Source organism: Xenopus tropicalis, chromosome 4, assembly GCF_000004195.4.
Source record: "Xenopus tropicalis strain Nigerian chromosome 4, UCB_Xtro_10.0, whole genome shotgun sequence".
NCBI lineage: Eukaryota > Metazoa > Chordata > Amphibia > Anura > Pipidae > Xenopus > Xenopus tropicalis.
The window spans coordinates 4,396,883-4,419,682 of NC_030680.2; the positions used below are offsets into that span (position 1 = coordinate 4,396,883).

The 22,800-nt window shown below is 48.6% G+C and overlaps 1 protein-coding gene across 17 annotated transcripts in view; it reads left to right on the forward strand.

The window, feature by feature from the left end:
- nav2 (neuron navigator 2) overlaps positions 1-22,800 on the forward strand; it is a 192,301-nt gene that overhangs the window by 111,037 nt on the left and 58,464 nt on the right. For 12 of the 17 annotated variants that reach the window (XM_031900148.1, XM_031900138.1, XM_031900142.1 and 9 more), the window contains 6 exons: positions 152-269; positions 2,216-2,268; positions 7,346-7,418; positions 13,038-13,266; positions 16,092-16,160; positions 19,228-19,373. In XM_031900148.1, the coding sequence (XP_031756008.1) occupies positions 152-269; positions 2,216-2,268; positions 7,346-7,418; positions 13,038-13,266; positions 16,092-16,160; positions 19,228-19,373 (688 nt within the window). 17 annotated transcript variants of the gene reach the window in all.

Below are 22,800 nucleotides of genomic sequence, written 5' to 3' on the forward strand. Positions count from 1 at the left end.
TCTATTGGGGAGAGACTGCCGGGTTTGTAACCTGCCTTGCATGTTAATGGCGCCGGGGGGAACGGGACACAAAAGCCGGGCTCTTGAGAATCTGGGGGGGCTGTCGGAAGTAAGTCTGGGACTAAGCCGCCTCTTCTTCTCTTCATTGCAGATCTACACCGACTGGGCAAACCACTACCTGGCAAAGTCTGGGCACAAGCGGCTCATTAAGGATCTGCAGCAAGATGTGACGGACGGGGTGCTGCTGGCCGAGATCATCCAGGTTGTGGGTGAGTGAGTTTCTTCTACAGAAGCCCCCGATAATGGGCAACATGAGGGGCAACTAAAGCTGGCAGCGGTCTGGGCATCCCGGATATGCCCCCCCCCCCCCCCAGCCTGAGTGTCTCTCATACTGGGGACCCTGGGGTACTCCATGTAGCCCACCGGCCTTGTCTCTTTATAGCAGTTAGATGAGTCGATTCATGAAAGTAACCAATAAACTGCCACCCAGGGAGGGCAGATTTGCTGCTGGTACAACAGGGGCTCATCCCAGAGTGCCCCATGCCCTGTCCCATGGGGGGGCGCACACACGTCGGACGCCGTCAGGAATGATTTCCACCCATAAAAAGAATTTATTGAACTTGGTTTCAACTTGTTTCTGTTCAGCGGCTCTCATTGGACTTATCTGCGCTCCCAGCAGTCTCTTCCCCTGAGAGGGACTCTCTGCTCTCACACTGCAGAGACAGCTGATGGGCCCCCCCACCCCAGGCAGTCAGTGAGTGATTTACATGGAGGTGGGATGTCCCGGCTGTATTGTCCCTAAACAAATAGACTATAAAACATGATCCAGTCAATAGAGGGTGGAAATTGGGATCTTATGGGCCAGAGACCACCCCAGGCATCGGCTTTGATCTGTGTGACCCCTGTGCCCCCAGTGGGGACCCCAGCACTGCACTTGGTAGTGGAGGGATGCCATTCTCAGCGTGCAGATAAACCCAGGCGTTAAATCCACCCCTATGCTCAAGATTTTGGTTTTGCCCGCACCCAGAGCCATTGCGTTGGCCGGGGTATAGCCACGGGGAAATTTACCATGAAACTGCTCATATATTATATATATATTATTAGGAATTCCGGCAATGGCTCCAGGTCCCGACATGACCAACAACTTTATTGGGCGTAGGGGCCCCGTGTAGCATTGGCCTAAGGAATGAGCCGGTGTTGGGGCATTTGGCTGGGGCAGGAACTAGGGGTAAGCAGAAAATTCACATGCCTAGGGTGCAATGGACAGGGGCCCCAGGCACGTACCATCTTCACCTACCCCTAAGCACCCTGTGATTGGGCCAGCCGGGTTACCTTGGGCGCCCGCCCAGCTTGGCCTGGCCTTGCTTGTTGCACCCAGCAGGGGGCAGATTGACAGACTGATTGTACTACAACTCTCAAGCATGTAGGGTGCAGCACAATAGAGCTGGCTGGTCAGGGTCCCCATTATTATTATTATTATTATTATTATTACCATTTATTTATAAAGCGCCAACATATTCCGCAGCGCTGTACAATAAGTGGGTTTCATACATTGGACATACAGAGTAACATATAAAGCAACCAATAACCGATACAAGAGGTGAAGAGAGTTCTGCCCAAAAGAGCTTACACTCTACAAGGATTATCTCTGATTTGTGGGGTCCGAGGCATGGACATGGCAGGGTTGCAGCAGTTACAGTGGGAAGAATTCAGGTGGCCATAGGGGCAAATAGTATGGGGCAACCAATATGCAATTTATATAATATATATATAGTATGTGAGTGTTGGTTCTATGATCAGTGAGTAATTCAGCTAATGGGGGTCCCGAGGTTACACAATTATAAAGGTAAGACGACACCTGCGGAGCCCCCCCAGACTCTCCCTAATGACGATGTTATTCCAGGCCCCCTGTCCCTAAATTAAGACAAGCAATTAAGTGGCACAATGGTGCAGGTTTGATGGATTGTCTGCCACTCGTCCCTATAACTTTAAAAAGAGAGAGGTATGAACAGTTGTCTCGCTGCTCTGACCTTTCCCCAGCTGTCTGGGGTGGGCCCTGCCTGGGAAAAATCCCCCCCGGCCCCGAGCAGGGTCTCAGTGGCCGTGTCGCTGGGCAGGCACCAGAGCGGCCGCATTTAGCCGAGAGCAAATGTTCTGGGACTCTCCCCCTGCGCCCTCGCCATTCCCTCACCTTCTTTCTGTTCTTCTTCCCCAGCGAATGAGAAGATCGAAGACATTAATGGCTGCCCCAAGAACCGGTCTCAAATGGTGAGAATCCTGTGTTTTTATTGGGTGTAAAACTGTATCTGTTATTGATTATCAATTGGATTCAACTGCGTCAGAAAAACACGGCTCGTGTTTAGGGCGTGGGACCCCCATAGGGAAACATGGGGTTAATATTGTTTCCCATGGGGCCCGGGGCCACTATTTATATAGAACTCCCATTCTGTTTGTATGGATTGGGCAATACACAGTCTGAATGCTGTGCAATATATACTCAAGTACAGGTAGGGGACCTATTATCCAGAATGCTTGGGAGCTGGGGTTTTCCAGATAAGGGATCTTTCCTTAATTTGGAAATTAGGATTGTTCTGTCCCCAATAAGGTAATTATATAATTATATCTTAGTTGGGATCAAGTACAGGTACTGTTTTATTATTACAGAGAAAAGGGAATCATTTAACCATGAAATAAACCCAATAGGGCTGTTCTGCCCCAATAAGGGGTAATTATATCTTAGTTGGGATCAAGTACAGGTACTGTTTTATTATTACAGAGAAAAGGGAATCATTTAACCATTAAATAAACCCAATAGGGCTGTTCTGCCCCAATAAGGGGTAATTATATCTTAGTTGGGATCAAGTACAGGTACTGTTTTATTATTACAGAGAAAAGGGAATCATTTAACCATTAAATAAACCCAATAGGGCTGTTCTGCCCCCAATAAGGGGTAATTATATCTTAGTTGGGATCAAGTACAGGTACTGTTTTATTATTACAGAGAAAAGGGAATCATTTGTAAAAATGTGAATTATTTGATTACAATGGAGTCAATGGGAGATGGCCTTTTCGTAATTTGGAGCTTTCTGGATTATGGGTTTCCGGATTAAAGATTCCATACCTGTATAGTTCAACCGGTTTTCTTGGTTGGAGCTACAGATATAGAATGGGGCATATGGGCTAACATTCAATGCCATTTCCAAGGGCCCATTTAAGTATTTTTAATTGCAAGTTATTAGCTTGCAATCTAAAGCAGCTCCACTGTTCCCATACAGTTTGCTGCCAGCAGGATTGTGGGAGTTACAGTACAACAACGGCTGCATTATGAACACTAGTATGAGTTTTTTGCATTAAAATCGCACTGTGTTTGGTCCTAAATCCAATTACCCCCTATGTTCCAGTGTGTGAGGGGCAATTTGTTACAGTGGCCCAGGCGTGGGTAGGGGTTTGTTCATGCAGAGCAGACACATGGGGTATATATGTACATACAGTGCATCTTGCAAGGGGGTTGTTAACTTTTAGTATGATATAGAAAGTGATATTCAGAGACAATTTGCAGTTGGTCTTTGTTTTGTATTTGTTGTTTTCAATTTTTGTTCAGCAACTAAGAGTTGCTAGGGTCCAAATTACCTTAGCAACCAAGGAGAGGTTAAAATGACTGGTATATGAATAGGAGAGGGACCTGGATAGAAAGATAAGTAATAAAAAGTAATAAATAATAATAACACTGGAGCCTCACAGAGCAATAGGGTTTGGCTGCCGGGGTCAGTGACCCCCATTTAAGGAGGCAAATAATTCAAAAACTATAAGAAGTAAATAATGAAGACCATTTGAAAAGTTGCTTAGAATTGGCCATTCTATAACATTTGGCCCTAGGCCTTACAGAATGGAAGTGCCCCCCAGTCTGGTGCTGCTAATGCCCCAAATTCAACAAGAACAGAGACAAGGATATAAAATCCTCTGAATAAATAGAATAACAGGTTTGGTCAATCTGCCCGAGGTGCAATGTGACCGCCTTAGGGCAAAATCGGCCAAACTTCCCCATCACTGGGGGGGGGGCGGGGGGGTAATTCTGCAGCCATTTATTTATGTTAAATCCCTTACAAATGTCTTTCCGCTACTTATTCTGCGGACGATATAACAGCCCCAGCGGGAAGCAGCATTTGCATCTCTTAAATACCCCCGGGGTGGATGTTAATTGGAAAGCGGCCCCCCTGCATGTTATCTCAATGGAGCAGGAGGTCCCGCAGAATTCTGCCATTGAGGGGATTTGGAGATGGAAGCGGTGATACCTTTATCCCCGAGAAACAATACGTCCCATTCTTCCTACTGAGTGCGGTGATCTCTGGGTAGATTAGCGCTGGGCCCTGATAATCAGCCCCTTACACCCTCTACATTTACCCCCCCCCCAGCTGTGGGACAATGGGAAGCCTGGAGCTGATTTAGCATTGTATTGGGGGCAATTAGAGAGGGGACTAACCAATAGTTAGGCCAATTGCTATGGAACAATCTACTCTCCCTTCCAGTTCCGTACTATACATAATACCAGGCCACGGTATGGCCCCCTATAATGGGCTCCCCCTGACTCATTGCTGGGGTGCCATACAGCAGGCATAGGACTAACAGTGAGTGTGTGGGGGCAAATCTGAGCTGGGTTATAGAGAGGGAGGAGGGGAAGGAAGAGAGGTGTACCCCCCCCCCCCGGGGTACCTGCCTAATGGAGATAAGAGCCGGGGGGCCCCAGGCTGAGTGTTTGGGCCACTGATTCATTGCTGGGAGATTAAAGGCAACAGTGAGCAGTTAAAGTGGATTCCATAGGAGCGAGTAAAGGGAAAGTGCGCTCTTTATTATGAGTTATTCCCATAAATCTGCTGCAGGAACGTGTCTGCGCTGGTACCAACCCCCCTGATTGAGATACCTGTCAGTCATCACTGGCCCCGCCCCCTCAATCCCCCCCCACCCTCCCCATGCTGACAGCGAGGCTCAGTCCATTATATTGCTTAGGGGACGACAGGGACAAATGGCCTCAGAGGCAGCATTATATTTAGAAGCACCGTCACCATGAACATGGGACTAGAGGGTCATTATTGCCCCTAATTGCCCCGACACGTGGCATTAGCCTCACTGGTGCCCTTATCTCTCCCCCGAAAAGCTTATAGAGAGTTATAGGGGTGGTTCACATTATCGAATGACCAATTCTAAGCAACTTTTCAGTTCGTCTTCATTATTTATTTGTTATAATTTTTTAATTATTTTCTTTTTTTCTTCCAACTCTTTGCAGCTTTCAAATGGGGGTCACTGACCCCGGCAACCAAAAAACTATTGCTCTGTGAGGCTCCAGTTTTATTGTTATTGTTACTTTTTGTAACTTTCTTTTCTATTCAGTCCCTCCCCTATTCATATACCAGTCTCTCATCCAAACCACTCCCTGGTTGCTAAGGTAACTTGGACCCTAGCAACCAGATTAGCTGCTGAAACTCCAAACTGGCGAGCTCCGGAACTGAAAATGCTACAAATAAAAAAATGAAGACCAATTGCAAGTTGTCTCAGAATATCATTCTCTATATTGTACTAGGAACAGAGACCCAATCAGCACATTATAGACCCCCAAGTAAATAATTATTCACGCTGTGCGTGTATAGCGGCCCCCCAGCCTGCTCTGGGTTCAGCATCCCCAGGGGACAGTTGTCCTTCTGTTTATACAGTCCGTCCCCCCCAGTCCCTGTCACACACATTGGAAGGGACATTCCGGGGCTGCAGGGGATTTGCCAGGCTGCACTATTTTTAGTTGGATCTGTTGTTTTCCTACTGATACGTCTCCTATTACTTTATTGTGGGGACATCTGTCCGACTGGCACTAATGTATCACTTACCCGGGAACTGAAAGGTGCTAATGCCCACGCAGAGATATGTGATACGTCCCTGGTATTATACAGGGGCCCCTGTAACTCTATTATATTGGGGGGATCAGATAGGATCTGTGCCACTGTGACAGAATGCTCTGTTATACAGATAGCTAGAATCTCAGCCATAAAGCAGGGCAGGACTGCTGCTTACAATGGGGGGATCAGATAGGATCTGTGCCACTGTGACAGAATGCTCTGTTATACAGATAGCTAGAATCTCAGCCATAAAGCAGGGCAGGACTGCTGCTTACAATGGGGGGGATCAGATAGGATCTGTGCCACTGTGACAGAATGCTCTGTTATACAGATAGCTAGAATCTCAGCCATAAAGCAGGGCAGGACTGCTGCTTACAATGGGGGGGATCAGATAGGATCTGTGCCACTGTGACAGAATGCTCTGTTATACAGATAGCTAGAATCTCAGCCATAAAGCAGGGCAGGACTGCTGCTTACAATGGGGGGGATCAGATAGGATCTGTGCCACTGTGACAGAATGCTCTGTTATACAGATAGCTAGAATCTCAGCCATAAAGCAGGGCAGGACTGCTGCTTACAATGGGGGGATCAGATAGGATCTGTGCCACTGTGACAGAATGCTCTGTTATACAGATAGCTAGAATCTCAGCCATAAAGCAGGGCAGGACTGCTGCTTACAATGGGGGGGATCAGATAGGATCTGTGCCACTGTGACAGAATGCTCTGTTATACAGATAGCTAGAATCTCAGCCATAAAGCAGGGCAGGACTGCTGCTTACAATGGGGGATCAGATAGGATCTGTGCCACTGTGACAGAATGCTCTGTTATACAGATAGCTAGAATCTCAGCCATAAAGCAGGGCAGGACTGCTGCTTACAATGGGGGGATAGGATCTGTGCCACTGTGACAGAATGCTCTGTTATACAGATAGCTAGAATCTCAGCCATAAAGCAGGGCAGGACTGCTGCTTACAATGGGGGGATCAGATAGGATCTGTGCCACTGTGACAGAATGCTCTGTTATACAGATAGCTAGAATCTCAGCCATAAAGCAGGGCAGGACTGCTGCTTACAATGGGGGATCAGATAGGATCTGTGCCACTGTGACAGAATGCTCTGTTATACAGATAGCTAGAATCTCAGCCATAAAGCAGGGCAGGACTGCTGCTTACAATGGGGGGATAGGATCTGTGCCACTGTGACAGAATGCTCTGTTATACAGATAGCTAGAATCTCAGCCATAAAGCAGGGCAGGACTGCTGCTTACAATGAGGGGATCAGATAGGATCTGTGCCACTGTGACAGAATGTGACTGTAGCTGATTTATTGTAACATTATAAGAATACAATCAGTACAGAATATGAGGGCAGTGACTGGGCTGTTACAGTAGAAGCTGCAGGTAGAAGGGAAATAACAGGACCGGGCGCTGCCATTGATTTATTCTTCCCCTTTGTTCCCTTTAGATTGAGAACATAGACACGTGCCTGAGTTTCCTGGCAGCCAAAGGGATAAACATACAAGGATTGTCGTCGGAAGGTGAGTGCCGCCGGTTCTGCGCTGGCCTATACGGTACCTTTCTCTACCGCACCCTGTGATTGGCTCATAGATAAGTTTGGCAGTTTCAATTGGACCCCTGGTAGCCCCCCTTGCCCACAGTGTCGTAGGTACAAAGCTGGTACTGGGGCGCTATACATTCATATTGGTATTTTCCCAATGGATATATGGTGATAACGGCTTTATTACATGGTTTGTTTATGTGACAGCATGCTGGCTCGGTGCTACAGCCGACTGACATTGTGACACTGAGATGTTGATTTAGGGCAGGGTGCCCTGGGTAGGGACTCTAGTCCGGCCCACTGTAACTTCTACAGGTATTCATGGTATAGATAGGGGTACTTATCTGAACCAGCTCATTGTGGCTTCTAGTCTGCAAATGGGGTACCAGAGCCCTGTGTGTATCTGTCCCTCCAGCCCCCACACGTCATGGCACCAAAGCACAAGTTGCAGAAAAAAATGTGTATTCACACATATGATACTGTCTCCATCTTGCCCTACTGTCTCCATCTTGCCCTACCGTCTCCATCTTGCCCTACTGTCTCCATCTTGCCCTACTGTCTCCATCTTGCCCTACTGTCTCCATCTTGTCCTACCGTCCCCATCTTGCCCTACCGTCTCCATCTTGCCCTACCGTCTCCATCTTGCCCTACTGTCTCCATCTTGCCCTACTGTCTCCATCTTGCCCTACTGTCTCCATCTTGCCCTACTGTCTCCATCTTGCCCTACTGTCTCCATCTTGTCCTACTGTCTCCATCTTGCCCTACTGTCTCCATCTTGCCCTACTGTCTCCATCTTGCCCTACTGTCTCCATCTTGTCCTACTGTCTCCATCTTGCCCTACTGTCTCCATCTTGTCCTACTGTCTCCATCTTGCCCTACTGTCTCCATCTTGCCCTACTGTCTCCATCTTGTCCTACTGTCTCCATCTCAGTTAGACTTTTCCAGGCTACAGTTGCCCCAGTCGGCTCCCTACAGACACAGTTCGGAAGGAATTGCCATTTAATTACAATATAATCAGTTAAGCAGTTGTACCTTGGGATGGAGGCCAATGGCCGAGGCGAGTGCATTAGGGGGAGGCAGGGCACGTAGGTTCCCATCTCATCACTCGCACTTTGCCGAACTGACAGCAGCACTTTATTTCCCTGGAGGCGACAGCAGCACCGCAGGATCAGATTAAGTCTTGTTCCACCCTGGCAAAGTCAATCAGTCAGCCGGGCGTCTCTCTGCGCCTCTGGGCCAGGCACCGGCGCCTCACTCACTGTCTCTATCAGGTGCTCCTCTCTGCTGTCAGGCTATGAAAGGAATGTTATAGGGGCCTTAGATTGTAAGCTCACTGGGGCAGGGACTGATGGGAATGGGATAGGGACCTTAGATTGTAAGCTCACTGGGGCAGGGGCTGATGGGAATGGGATAGGGACCTTAGATTGTAAGCTCACTGGGGCAGGGACTGATGGGAATGTGATGGGGACCTTAGATTGTAAGCTCACTGTGGCAGGGACTGATGGGAATGTGATAGGGACCTTAGATTGTAAGCTCACTGGGGCAGAGACTGATGGGAATGTGATAGGGACCTTAGATTGTAAGCTCACTGGGGCAGGGACTGATGGGAATGTGATAGGGACCTTAGATTGTAAGCTCACTGGGGCAGGGACTGATGGGAATGGGATAGGGATCTTAGATTGTAAGCTCACTGGGGCAGGGGCTGATGGGAATGGGATAGGGACCTTAGATTGTAAGCTCACTGGGGCAGGGACTGATGGGAATGTGATAGGGACCTTAGATTGTAAGCTCACTGGGGCAGAGACTGATGGGAATGTGATAGGGACCTTAGATTGTAAGCTCACTGGGGCAGGGGCTGATGGGAATATGATAGGGACCTTAGATTGTAAGCTCCACTGGGGCAGGGACTGATGGGAATGGGATAGGGACCTTAGATTGTAAGCTCACTGGGGCAGGGACTGATGGGAATGTGATAGGGACCTTAGATTGTAAGCTCACTGGGGCAGGGGCTGATGGGAATGTGATAGGGACCTTAGATTGTAAGCTCACTGGGGCAGGGGCTGATGGGAATATGATAGGGACCTTAGATTGTAAGCTCCACTGGGGCAGGGACTGATGGGAATGTGATAGGGACCTTAGATTGTAAGCTCACTGGGGCAGGGACTGATGGGAATGGGATAGGGACCTTAGATAGTAAGCTCACTGGGGCAGGGACTGATGGGAATGTGATAGGGACCTTAGATTGTAAGCTCACTGGGGCAGGGACTGATGGGAATGGGATAGGGACCTTAGATTGTAAGCTCACTGGGGCAGGGACTGATGGGAATGGGATAGGGACCTTAGATTGTAAGCTCACTGGGGCAGGGACTGATGGGAATGGGATAGGGACCTTAGATTGTAAGCTCACTGGGGCAGGGACTGATGGGAATGTGATAGGGACCTTAGATTGTAAGCTCACTGGGGCAGGGACTGATGGGAATGGGATAGGGACCTTAGATTGTAAGCTCACTGGGGCAGGGACTGATGGGAATGTGATAGGGACCTTAGATTGTAAGCTCACTGGGGCAGGGACTGATGGGAATGGGATAGGGACCTTAGATTGTAAGCTCACTGGGGCAGGGACTGATGGGAATGGGATAGGGACCTTAGATTGTAAGCTCACTGGGGCAGGGACTGATGGGAATGGGATAGGGACCTTAGATTGTAAGCTCACTGGGGCAGGGACTGATGGGAATGGGATAGGGGCCTTAGATTGTAAGCTCACTGGGGCAGGGACTGATGGGAATGGGATAGGGGCCTTAGATTGTAAGCTCACTGGGGCAGGGACTGATGGGAATGGGATAGGGACCTTAGATTGTAAGCTCACTGGGGCAGGGACTGATGGGAATGTGATAGGGACCTTAGATTGTAAGCTCAGTGGGGCAGGGGCTGATGGGAATTCTATAGATATATAATACAGTCGTGGGTATGAAGGCTTTGCTGTACGGGTGGGACATACAAAGTGCAGGCAGTCGGAACTCGCACATTCCTGTAGTCGGGGCCTAAGTAGTATTTAATGGAAGCCTCCCAAGCAGAAGGGGAACCAGGTTCCTATTAGAGAAACAGACAGACATAATATTTATTTCCTGCGCCGCGGGCAGAGCCGCCTTCCTCCCCATCCCCTCTGTAACGGCTCTGCTGATTGGCTGTGCGCGCCCCCTTTAATATGAATCAAAAAAAGCAAATGGACTTTCCACCTGTCGCCTCATTAAGTCAATTGGATTCAGCTGCAGCCTCTCTCCCCCCCCCCAGCACTGAATGTAATATTCCCTTTATTCTGCCCCTCGTAGCCAATCCCTGCTTCCCAGCATGCATCTCCGTGCCAATCAACCCAGGCAGAGCTTTCGCCTATGGGCTTCTGTATATTCACTAGTCACTGGGCTCCCCGCCTCCCCTACCCGCTGCAGCCTGCACTGCTCTCTGTGCCGCCATGCAGTATCAGGCAATCAGCTTACAGGATTTATACACAGTGAGACTCACCTGTACGCTGCAGCCTGCACTGCTCTCTGTGCCGCCATGCAGTATCAGGCAATCAGCTTACAGGATTTATACACAGTGAGACTCACCTGTACGCTGCAGCCTGCACTGCTCTCTGTGCCGCCATGCAGTATCAGCCAATCAGGATTTATAGACAGAATAAAGAATTACAATAATTTCCCTCTGCAAATGAAAATGAAACCCCAGGAACCTGAGCAAAGTCCACTAACGCCCAACCTGCCGCTGTCATGTCTGTTCCGACTGCATCTCCCTTGTCCCCGGGCAGGGGCCCCCAGCCTTGCCAGGTCTGTATATCACTCTGTGGCCCCACTATGTGCTGCCCCCTGTGTGTAGGGTTTTTAAAGGCAAAGTTGTTACTTTAATTTTAAAGCTACGGCAGCAGCAGAGCCCTCGTTATTGTAGGGGGAGCGTCTGATTGGTTGTTTCCGAATGCGTCGGTATAAATGCTTAATAATAATAATTCAGTAGCACATATTGGCAGGGGGTTATTCTGCCCCATAGCCATATTCATGTGTAGACTGATTGGGGGCTGCTTGTCAGTACAGCCGGTTCTGCCCCATCTATGTCCCCCGCGGCCCTGCAGTGATTGGCTGCTTGCTCAGCCTTACTGCCCATTCACATTGGAATGCAGCGTGTCTAATCCTTATATTGCTCCTCAGGGGGCAGGAGTCTCATACTGGTATTTTGCCCCCCCCAAGGATGGAGAAAATGCCTTTGTTTAACCCTAATATACTATTCCCTACCAAGAGAGGGGGAATGAGTGATTAATTGGGGGTGGGGAGGAAAGGGGATCTCACCATCAGCATGGGAAGGGGTTCCTTACTGTAAGGGCAGTCAGGTTATGGGATTCCCTACCCAGAGAGGGGGAATGAGTGATACATTGGGGGTGGGGGGGAAAGGGGATCTCACCATCAGCATATGAAGGGGTTCCTTACTGTAAGGATAGTCAGGTTATGGGGTTCCCTACCCAGAGAGGGGGAATGAGTGATTCATTGGGGGTGGGGAGGAAAGGGGATTTCACCATCAGCATAGGAAGGGGTTCCTTACTGTAAGGGCAGTCAGGTTATGGGATTCCCTACCCAGAGAGGGGGGGGTGGGGGGGGAAAGGAGATCTCACCATCAGCATAGGAAGGGGTTCCTTACTGAAAGGGCAGTCAGGTTATGGGGTTCCCTACCAACCCTTAATGCTCAGTAATTTACTGGAAGTTCCTAATTAATATTATTACAAACAGATTCGTTACCAGTGAAGGCAGACAGTCTATGTGGGAGACAAGGAGTTAAGTCACTGTGGGTCTAGACTGTGTGACAGCCGGGGGCGCTGTGCCAGGAGCAGGCAGTAGCAGCAGCAGGGATAGTGTGTAGGTGAGACTGTAATGCTGAGGCACTGAGTAAGGGGTTAACTTGGCCTTTAGCGCTGGCTGTCGGGTTATATAGTGATGCAGTGTATGGGGGGTCATTGCCCGAATGTCTCTCATTTCCTGAGGTTCAGTCTCTGCTATTTCTGCCCTGTCCCTTAAAGGGACGTCGGCTGCTTCCGTCAGTGCCGGCACCCCAACCCTCTCTTACTGCCCCCCCGGGGGGGCTTTGTGCTGGCACCCCAGCCCTCTCTTACTGCCCCCCGGGGGGCTTTGTGAGCCCTTCCCGCTGCCCCCCTGGGGGGCTTTGTGCTGGCACCCCAACCCTCTCTTACTGCCCCCCCGGGGGGGCTTTGTGCTGGCACCCCAGCCCTCTCTTACTGCCCCCCGGGGGGCTTTGTGAGCCCTTCCCGCTGCCCCCCTGGGGGGCTTTGTGCTGGCACCCCACCCCAATCCCAGTCTGACCCGGGGTGAGAGACAGCTGATGTGGGGGGAGTCCTGCTCCAATCACAGGGCCAGACTGGCGGGGGTCGCAGAAGTCGCAATTTCTCAGACACACTGGGTTAATAATGGCCCCCTCAGGGTGCTGGCATACAACTCCCAGCATGCTTTTCTCCCCTTTGATTGTATGTTTCAGAATGCAGGGAGTTGTAGTTGAGTAAGTAATAGGGACACAGATACTCACCTTCTGCCTTTGTACCTTACAGAGATCCGCAATGGGAATCTGAAGGCCATACTCGGCCTCTTCTTCAGCCTCTCGCGCTACAAACAGCAACAGTCGCAGAAGCAGCCGCAGCAGTATCAGCCTGCACCCCAACTGTACCAGCCCCCCAGCACCCCCCATGCACAGCCCCACCCGGCCGCCCCCCTACAGTGCCAACAACCGCAGCAACCTCCCCACCCACAGACTAAAGCACAAGCAGATATGCACTCCAGGTAGGTGTCTCTTACTGCCCCGGCAGTCTATCTACCCCACCCGCATTGTCACTGTGTGTATGTTCTGGGGGGGCATTAGGGGAAAGTGACCCGGAGCCACAGGGCTATGGGGAGAGTATTGGGCAGCAGGTGTCATAAGGCAAGAGGGTGTCAGTAGAATATGGGGGGGCAGTAGGATAAGATGGGGACAGCCAGAGGTTTAGGGGGCTGCTGGGAGTTAGGGTAAGAGCAGCCATTGGCCATGTACTGTGTTACTTTATATAAATGTGTTTTTCCGTGATACCCCTGAAAGGTGCCCCTGTGTGATTGGGTGCCCTGTATGATTGGGTGCCCTGTATGATTGGGCACCTTGTGTGATTGGGGGCCCTTTGTGATTGGGCACCTTGTGTGATTGGGCACCTTGTGTGATTGGGTGCCCTGTATGATTGGGCACCTTGTGTGATTGGGTGCCCTGTGTGATTGGGTGCCCTGTATGATTGGGCACCTTGTGTGATTGGGTGCCCTGTGTGATTGGGTGCCCTGTATGATTGGGCACCTTGTGTGATTGGGTGCCCTGTGTGATTGGGTGCCCTGTATGATTGGGCACCTTGTGTGATTGGGGGCCCTTTGTGATTGGGCACCTTGCGTGATTGGGCACCTTGTGTGATTGGGCACCTTGTGTGATTGGGTGCCCTGTATGATTGGGCACCTTGTGTGATTGGGGGCCCTTTGTGATTGGGCACCTTGCGTGATTGGGCACCTTGCGTGATTGGGCACCTTGTGTGATTGGGCACCTTGTGTGATTGGGCACCTTGTGTGATTGGGTGCCCTGTATGATTGGGCACCTTTTGTGATTGGGGGTCCTGTGTGATTGGGCACCTTGTGTGATTGGGTGCCCTGTATGATTGGGCACCTTGTGTGATTGGGTGCCCTGTATGATTGGGCACCTTGTGTGATTGGGTGCCCTGTATGATTGGGCACCTTGTGTGATTGGGTGTCCTGTATGATTGGGCACCTTGTGTGATTGGGTGTCCTGTATGATTGGGCACCTTGTGTGATTGGGGGCCTTGTGTAATAGGGTGCCCTGTGTGATTGGCACCTTGTACTATTGGGCGCCTTGTGTAATAGGGTGCCCTGTATGATTGGCACCTTGTACGATTGGGTGCCTTGTGTAATAGGGTGCCCTGTATGATTGGCACCTTGTACAATTGGGCACCTTGTGTGATTGGGGGCCTTGTGTGATTGGCACCTTGTGTGATTGGGCGCCTTGTATGATTGGGCACCCTGTGTAAGTGGGCAGTTTCCTGGGATGCAGAATTTGGTGGGTGGGGCTAGACGTTACTGATACCCAGTCAGGTGATAGCGTTGCCCCTGCCCATCTGGGCACAGAAATGAAGGTTATGGGCTGCTGGGGGCAATAACATGTAGGGGCCACATTACCAGCAAGTGGTGCCCCAACCCGGATCTGCCCCACTCCAGCCGGCCGGGGCAGATTCCCATGACATCACACAGCTCTGTCCTTTGTAGCCTTGAATAATAGTGCAATTAGCTAATTACCCCGAGGAACTCTCCAGTGTAACCCTAACCGGGGCTTTTATGTCTGTAAGGGAAAATCTCACACAAACGTCAACAGAGTTTTACTGGAACCGCAAATTCCTCCTTTTTATCTTTTCTGAAGCAAATTGTAAATAGGGATATTTCCCCAAAGGAAGGGGCTCGGTCTGCCCATGGGTGCCCTTAATAACGTCACTTATACCCCCCCCCCCCCCCAACATGGACTCTCTCTTCTGCCTGATATATACACTGCACTATGAGCTGCTTGTGTGCCCAGAACATTCCTTCTCTGTATATTTGTATTTATACATATGGGTAGGGGGTGCCATAGTGTTTCCCTTAGACAGTACAGTATGGGGGTACAGCTTATTGTGTGCCCAGAACATTCCTTCTCTGTATATTTGTATTTATACATATGGGTAGGGGGTGCCATAGTGTTTCCCTTAGACAGTACAGTATGGGGGGTACAGCTTATTGTGTGCCCAGAACATTCCTTCTCTGTATATTTGTATTTATACATATGGGTAGGGGGTGCCATAGTGTTTCCCTTAGACAGTACAGTATGGGGGTACAGCTTATTGTGTGCCCAGAACATTCCTTCTCTGTATATTTGTATTTATACATATGGGTAGGGGGTGCCATAGTGTTTCCCTTAGACAGTACAGTATGGGGGTACAGCTTATTGTGTGCCCAGAACATTCCTTCTCTGTATATTTGTATTTATACATATGGGTAGGAGGTGCCATAGTGTTTCCCTTAGACAGTACAGTATGGGGGTACAGCTTATTGTGTGCCCAGAACATTCCTTCTCTGTATATTTGTATTTATACATATGGGTAGGAGGTGCCATAGTGATTCCCATAGACAGTACAGTATGGGGGTGGAGCCATATTGTAGCTAATTAGAAATCCCAGTGCTGTACTAATGAGGTGGGCGTGCCAGTAGGTGAGCCCCACCCTGCGGGAGATCCCAAGGGAATAAGTCTCATTTCCATCCCAGCATTCCTTCTTATTTGGCCGTTATAGACCTGTGTTTATTCAGCCCCACACTATTCTGTGCCAATCCCATAAGCTGCTGAATTTGCCCCTTTGCCCCTATATCTGTATGGATTGCTGATATATAGGGTGTAGTGTCTCCCCCCCCTCCTTGCTTGTGCCAGTTGGTATATTTCCCCCCCCCCCCCCCCCCCGGGCACTCAGTCCTCTCTCAGCCAATCACCTGTGTTCTTCTTTTTCACCTTTTCATCTCTGTTCATAACTCTTACCCTTTCTCTTTCTCTCCCCCCCGTGCAGCTCATCTTCCAAAGGTCCATCTGACATCAAAATCCTCAGGTTCTCTCTGGGGCAGAGAAAGCAATCTCGGTTAGCCTGTGTGCCTGCTGGAACGCCTCCCCTGCCACTTCCTGTAGCGCTTTCCTTGCACACTGCCACTTCCTGTAGAGCTTTGCTTGCCCACTGCCACTTCCTGTGTTGCTTTTCTTTCACACTGCCACTTCCTGTAGCGCTTTCCTTGCACACTGCCACTTCCTGTAGAGCTTTGCTTGCCCACTGCCACTTCCTGTGTTGCTTTTCTTGCACACTGCCACTTCCTGTAGAGCTTTGCTTGCACACTGCCACTTCCTGTAAAGGTTTTCTTGCCCACTGCCACTTCCTGTGTTGCTTTTCTTGCATACTGCCACTTCCTGTAGAGCTTTGCTTGCACACTGCCACTTCCTGTAAAGGTTTCCTTGCACACTGCCACTTCCTGTATTGCTTTTCTTGCACACTGCCTCTTCCTGTAGAGCTTTGCTTGCACACTGCCACTTCCTGTAGAGCTTTGCTTGCACACTGACACTTCCTGTAAAGGTTTCCTTGCCCACTGCCACTTCCTGTACTGCTTTGCTTGCACACTGCCACTTCCTGTAGAGCTTTGCTTGCACACTGCCACTTCCTGTATTGCTTTTCTTGCACACTGCCACTTCCTGTAGAGCTTTGCTTGCACACTGCCACTTCCTGTATTGCTTTTCTTGCATACTGCCACTTCCTGTAGAGCTTTGCTTGCACACTGCCACTTCCTGTAAAGGTTTCCTTGTACACTGCCACTTCCTGTAGAGCTTTGCTTGTGCACTGCCACTTCCTGTAGTGCATGCCTAGCACTTATACATACCTCCCTTCCACTATAAAAAAAAGTCATTCTAAACCATGACCCAAGTCACCCAGTTACAACCTGCCGCTCCACCTGGCCTGCCGTAACCCCACCCATTTGCCAGTAAGCCCCGCCCTACACCCGTTGGTCGGCATGTGCTTTATGACTTTATGCTGTTTGTGTCGCACAGAATATTAACCAATGAGCTGTTTGCTGTGTTGCCCTGGGGTAATTCCTATGCTTGGGAACAACACTGCCGGCAGACAGAGGCCATTTCTGAGCTGTGTTGGAACTACATCTCCCAGCATCCCTTCCCAAGCTGAGCTGGAGCAACTACACTGCCAGTCATTCCTATAGATTACACTGGTATTTCGCCCACTAATAACAATGGAGGTCAAAATGCTCTGTGTGCCGTAAACCTAAAAATGTAGCCAATCAGCCAGTCTGCTTTCCGGTTGTCAGGGTCACTGACCTTAGCAACCAGGTTGAAGTTTTCTGAATGACACATTTCCTCCCCTCCCTCCCTGTACAATGGCTTTGCCCCAGTGCCGCAGCCCTCTGGGTATACTGGGCCCACGTGCCGGTACCAGAACAACTCAAGTACCATCTTGTCGGGCCGAGGGTAATGGCGCGGAGATGAAAGGCAGCGCCTCGGATTTTCCAGCCCTTTGAGCTGAGCACAGAGCAGATGTTCCTTGCAATTAGCACAAATACAGGTTAAAGCGCCTCTCCCCCCCGGGGCAAAATGGAACCAACGCGGATCTCCCCATCAATCGAGGTGCCCCTCCTACATCTGGCAAGGGACCAATCAGGGCTGGGCATCCCTCTCATTGATTTATGGGCAGCGGTACAGCTGTATTACATGACACCAGCATGTCCCCCCCAGGGGCCCTTCTCCCCTCTGGCTCTAACATTATCCCAGGGTCCAACCTGTGATCCTCCTGTGAGTAACTGTGTGGGAAACGCAGGTGGGAGAGATCTCAGGCCCCCCCATAACCCTGGGAATTATTGCCCCTGAGATTCACACACATTCACTTACAGTGTAACCCACCCCTGCACCCACCATTCATAACTTATCTCCCCATAGAGCCAAGGGAATATCCTTACATTTAATGTTTGGCCACTAGAGGGCACTGTTTTGCTGCAGTTCATTCATGCTATGATGAGGGATAAAGGGGAACTGCACCTAAAAAGGAATAGTACCAGGCATAGTATCTATTATTATTATTATTAACATTTATTTATAAAGCGCCAACATATCCCACAGCGCTGTACAATAAGTGGGTTACATACATTGGGCATACAGAGTAACATATAAAGCAATCAGTAACCGATACAGGAGGGGAAGGGAGCCCTGCCCAAAAGAGCTTACAATCTACAAGGAGTAACATATAAAGCAATCAGTAACCGATACAGGAGGGGAAGGGAGCCCTGCCCAAAAGAGCTTACACTCTACAAGGAGTAACATATAAAGCAATCAGTAACCGATACAGGAGGTGAAGGGAGCCCTGCCCCAAAGAGCTTACACTCTACAAGGAGTAACATATAAAGCAATCAGTAACCGATACAGGAGGTGAAGGGAGCCCTGCCCAAAAGAGCTTACACTCTACAAGGAGTAACATATAAAGCAATCAATAACCGATACAGGAGGGGAAGGGAGCCCTGCCCAAAAGAGCTTACACTCTACAAGGAGTAACATATAAAGCAATCAATAACCGATACAGGAGGGGAAGGGAGCCCTGCCCAAAAGAGCTTACACTCTACAAGGAGTAACATATAAAGCAATCAATAACCGATACAAGAGGGGAAGGGAGCCCTGCCCAAAAGAGCTTACAATCTACAAGGAGAAATGGTTGAGACACTATCTAACACCCAAAATACGCAATTACCCCCCACAATTCTGTCTTCTAGACTGCCCCATGTCCCATACACCCCCCATGCATGGCAACTAGTATTACAGGGGTTGTCCCCCACTCTGTTCCTATGAATGGGCAGTCACACATATTGGCATATTGGTGCCAGGGAGCCTTATTATCTGCATGTTAGCCTGTATTCATATGGGAAGGAAGGCTGATCAGTGTTCCAGGGGATGCTGGGAGTTGTAGTGCAAGAACAGTTCATTGTTTAGGAATGGTTCCCAATATTCCCCTTTGCAGAGAGGTGAGATTCTGTGCACTGACATATAAATTAACCTCTAATGATAATGGCGTTTTTGGGGGGTTTGACAATGAATTTACCCTCCTGGGGGCTCTTTGCTTTATGTCTATTCTATATATTAAGTCTGTTTCCTTGTTGTTCCCCCAGACTCCCTGCCCCGAGCGCGCGGGCGATGGCTGCCGGCACTGAGAACAAATCCCGGGGGCAGACTGGCGGCAGCCGGCGCAGCCAGAGCTTTAACAACCATGAAAAGGCAAAGCCCCTGAATTCCCCAGCAACTGTGAATGATAAAGGTAAGTGGCCGCCCCCCAGGACACTGCCTGACCAATCACACGCCCTCGGGCTGTGCCAGTACCTACCTATAAACTGGTACATTGGTACAATCCGTATAATAGGGCTTTATATTATGTGTGTGTATTTGTGACTTTGTATCCAGTTGTATCGTTGTATTCTGATTCTGTATTTCTGATACAAGGGTGCCCCCTGCTGTTCTATGAGAGTTTTGCCATTCAGGTGCCTGTGAGTAGCGAGGCTTCTACCTGCTGGTTTAGATGAATTGCTGTGCAAATATGGACTGTGTGGGCCCAGATCTTGCTCTGATAAGGGGGGGGGGGACTGCCAATAAAATGCAAGGGGGTACACCTGTACCTGCAAACAGTGCGTTACATCCTTGCTTTATGGTATTGGCCTTCATTTAGTGTTCTATGGAGACACCAGAGGGCGCCAGAGAACCAGAATGTGTTCTTTTATTTCTCTGAGTTTATTGTAACCAAATAAAGGTATGGGACCTGTTATCCAGAATGCTTGGGACTTGGAGTTTTCTGGATAACGAGTCTGTCCATAATTTAGATCTCCAAAGTCTGCTTAATAATTAATTAAACATTAAACACAATAGGGCTGTTGTAGCGCTGTTTGCTTAATGATCATTTTTGTGGTTTTGAGTAGTGGGAATATGTCCCATTTCGCTTTGCTGAAAAATACATTGTGCATTGAAAGGCAATTTTTTTTGTCTCTGCAACTTTTTTTTATTCTCCGAAATGTTTTTGTGTTGGCGACTTTATTCGCAGCAAATTTTTGCTACAGTTTAGCGAAAAAATTCGCCAATGTAGATCCATGGCTGCTGAAAAAATATGCTCTCCACTAGTTTAGAGCCCAATTGGGACCGGTGATTGCCCACTGTATGCCTTGCCTAAGGCTGGGGGCTACAAAAGGGGGCCATTGGCTTTGCAGTACCGAAGCCCCCAGAATATAAATACAGGTATAGGACCCGTTATCCAGAATGCTTGGGACCAAAGGTATTCCAGATAAATGGTCTTTCCGTGATTTGGATCTCCATACCTCAATAAGTCAATAAAACATTTATTAAACCCAATAGGGCTGTTCTGCCCCCAATAAGGGGTAATTATATCTTAGTTGGGATCAAGTACAGGTACTGTTTTATTATTACAGAGAAAAGGGAATCATTTAACCATTAAATAAACCCAATAGGGCTGTTCTGCCCCAATAAGGGGTAATTATATCTTAGTTGGGATCAAGTACAGGTACTGTTTTATTATTACAGAGAAAAGGGAATCATTTAACCATGAAATAAACCCAATAGGGCTGTTCTGCCCCAATAAGGGGTAATTATATCTTAGTTGGGATCAAGTACGGGTACTGTTTTATTATTACAGAGAAAAGGGAATCATTTAACCATTAAATAAACCCAATAGGGCTGTTCTGCCCCAATAAGGGGTAATTATATCTTAGTTGGGATCAAGTACAGGTACTGTTTTATTATTACAGAGAAAAGGGAATCATTTAACCATGAAATAAACCCAATAGGGCTGTTCTGCCCCAATAAGGGGTAATTATATCTTAGTTGGGATCAAGTACGGGTACTGTTTTATTATTACAGAGAAAAGGGAATCATTTAACCATTAAATAAACCCAATAGGGCTGTTCTGCCCCAATAAGGGGTAATTATATCTTAGTTGGGATCAAGTACAGGTACTGTTTTATTATTACAGAGAAAAGGGAATAATTTAACCATGAAATAAACCCAATAGGGCTGTTCTGCCCCAATAAGGGGTAATTATATCTTAGTTGGGATCAAGTACAGGTACTGTTTTATTATTACAGAGAAAAGGGAATCATTTAACCATGAAATAAACCCAATAGGGCTGTTCTGCCCCAATAAGGGGTAATTATATCTTAGTTGGGATCAAGTACAGGTACTGTTTTATTATTACAGAGAAAAGGGAATCATTTAACCATGAAATAAACCCAATAGGGCTGTTCTGCCCCAATAAGGGGTAATTATATCTTAGTTGGGATCAAATACATTGTTCTGTTTTATTAATACAAAGACAAAGGAAATAATTTATAAAATTGTGATTATTTCATTAAAATGGGCTCTATGGGGGATGGCCCTCCTGTAATTTGGAGCTTTCTGGATAATGGGTTTACCTGTAATATCTTTATTCAATAGGCTCACAAAGTTGTTCTTTTACTCCCTTTCCTATTGCAATTGTACGAGCAGCCTGCAGAGGGAGACAGAGAGCCATAGGGAAAGAGATGTGGGCAGTGTATTAAAGAGACCAAATGAAATAGTAACTCATTATATTGCTGGCTGTGAGACTCCATTGCACCTCCCCAGTGCTACCCCAGTGCTACCCCAGTGCTGACCATGCAAGCGTATGATTGGGCACTGCTATTGGCTAAGGTCTCTTGCATACGTGGGAAGGACAGGCAGCAACGTTGACCTTTATGTCTATGAAACACAGGCTCTAAGGGGTTAATTGTGCAGTTAATTACAGGTCTCAATGTGGCAGTGGGTGCAGGTACCAGGGAATGGGGGGGGGGGGGGTATTAACTTATCTTGACTTTCTCAGGAAATTGTATCTGGGGTCATTACTCTGCCCTATGGGGGGGGGGAGATTTCCCACCAAACTAACAGCCCCGGCCCTCCCCTGCCATTGGCTTACACTTTAACTCCGGGGCCCCGGACCCCTTTACACATTAACCTGCTCCTGGCGTCCCAAGGTCATTCCCAGGCCTGGGCCCAACCGCTTCCCACCATCGCCTGGGAGCCTCTAGGCCCCTCCCCTATATGTACAGGTGGGAGCTGCCATGTTGCTTCCCTTGCTACAATATAAAGGTTATATTTTATCTACTTTATCTATTATAATACACAGTGAGTCATGTGACAGAAATGACATCACTAAGCTCCGATTATAACTGATGACATCAATATGAAAAGTTAATTTATAGGTGAACTAGCCCTTTAAATAACCAGGGCAGATGCCCACAGTTCATGTTATTGCCCCCCCCGAAAGGGTAAAAGCCAAATAGCGTGGGACGTGGGGGGGGGCCGGGGGGCTGCTCTGCCATCGGAGATTTGTGCCCATGAAGATAAATGGGCAATAGATAATTCCAGCGCCTGTGTGTGGGCGCAGCGGGGCACGAATGGTTAAACTGCCCTGACAGGTTGTTAATACACACGGATCTGCCCGGCGAGGGCTCAGCATTAATCCTTTATAAATAATATTTCTCAGCTGAAGGGCGCGGGGCTGGGAATTCTTTGGCCATAGAAGGAAGCGCTCGCCATGTTTGTTTATATCCCCCGGGCCCTCGGCTCATCTGGAACATCCAATAAACTGAAGTTTGCGCATAGTTCCCCCTGTGGTTTATCTTTCCCTTTGAAATAAAACTTGCGTTCGGCATCACTTTGTTTCCATT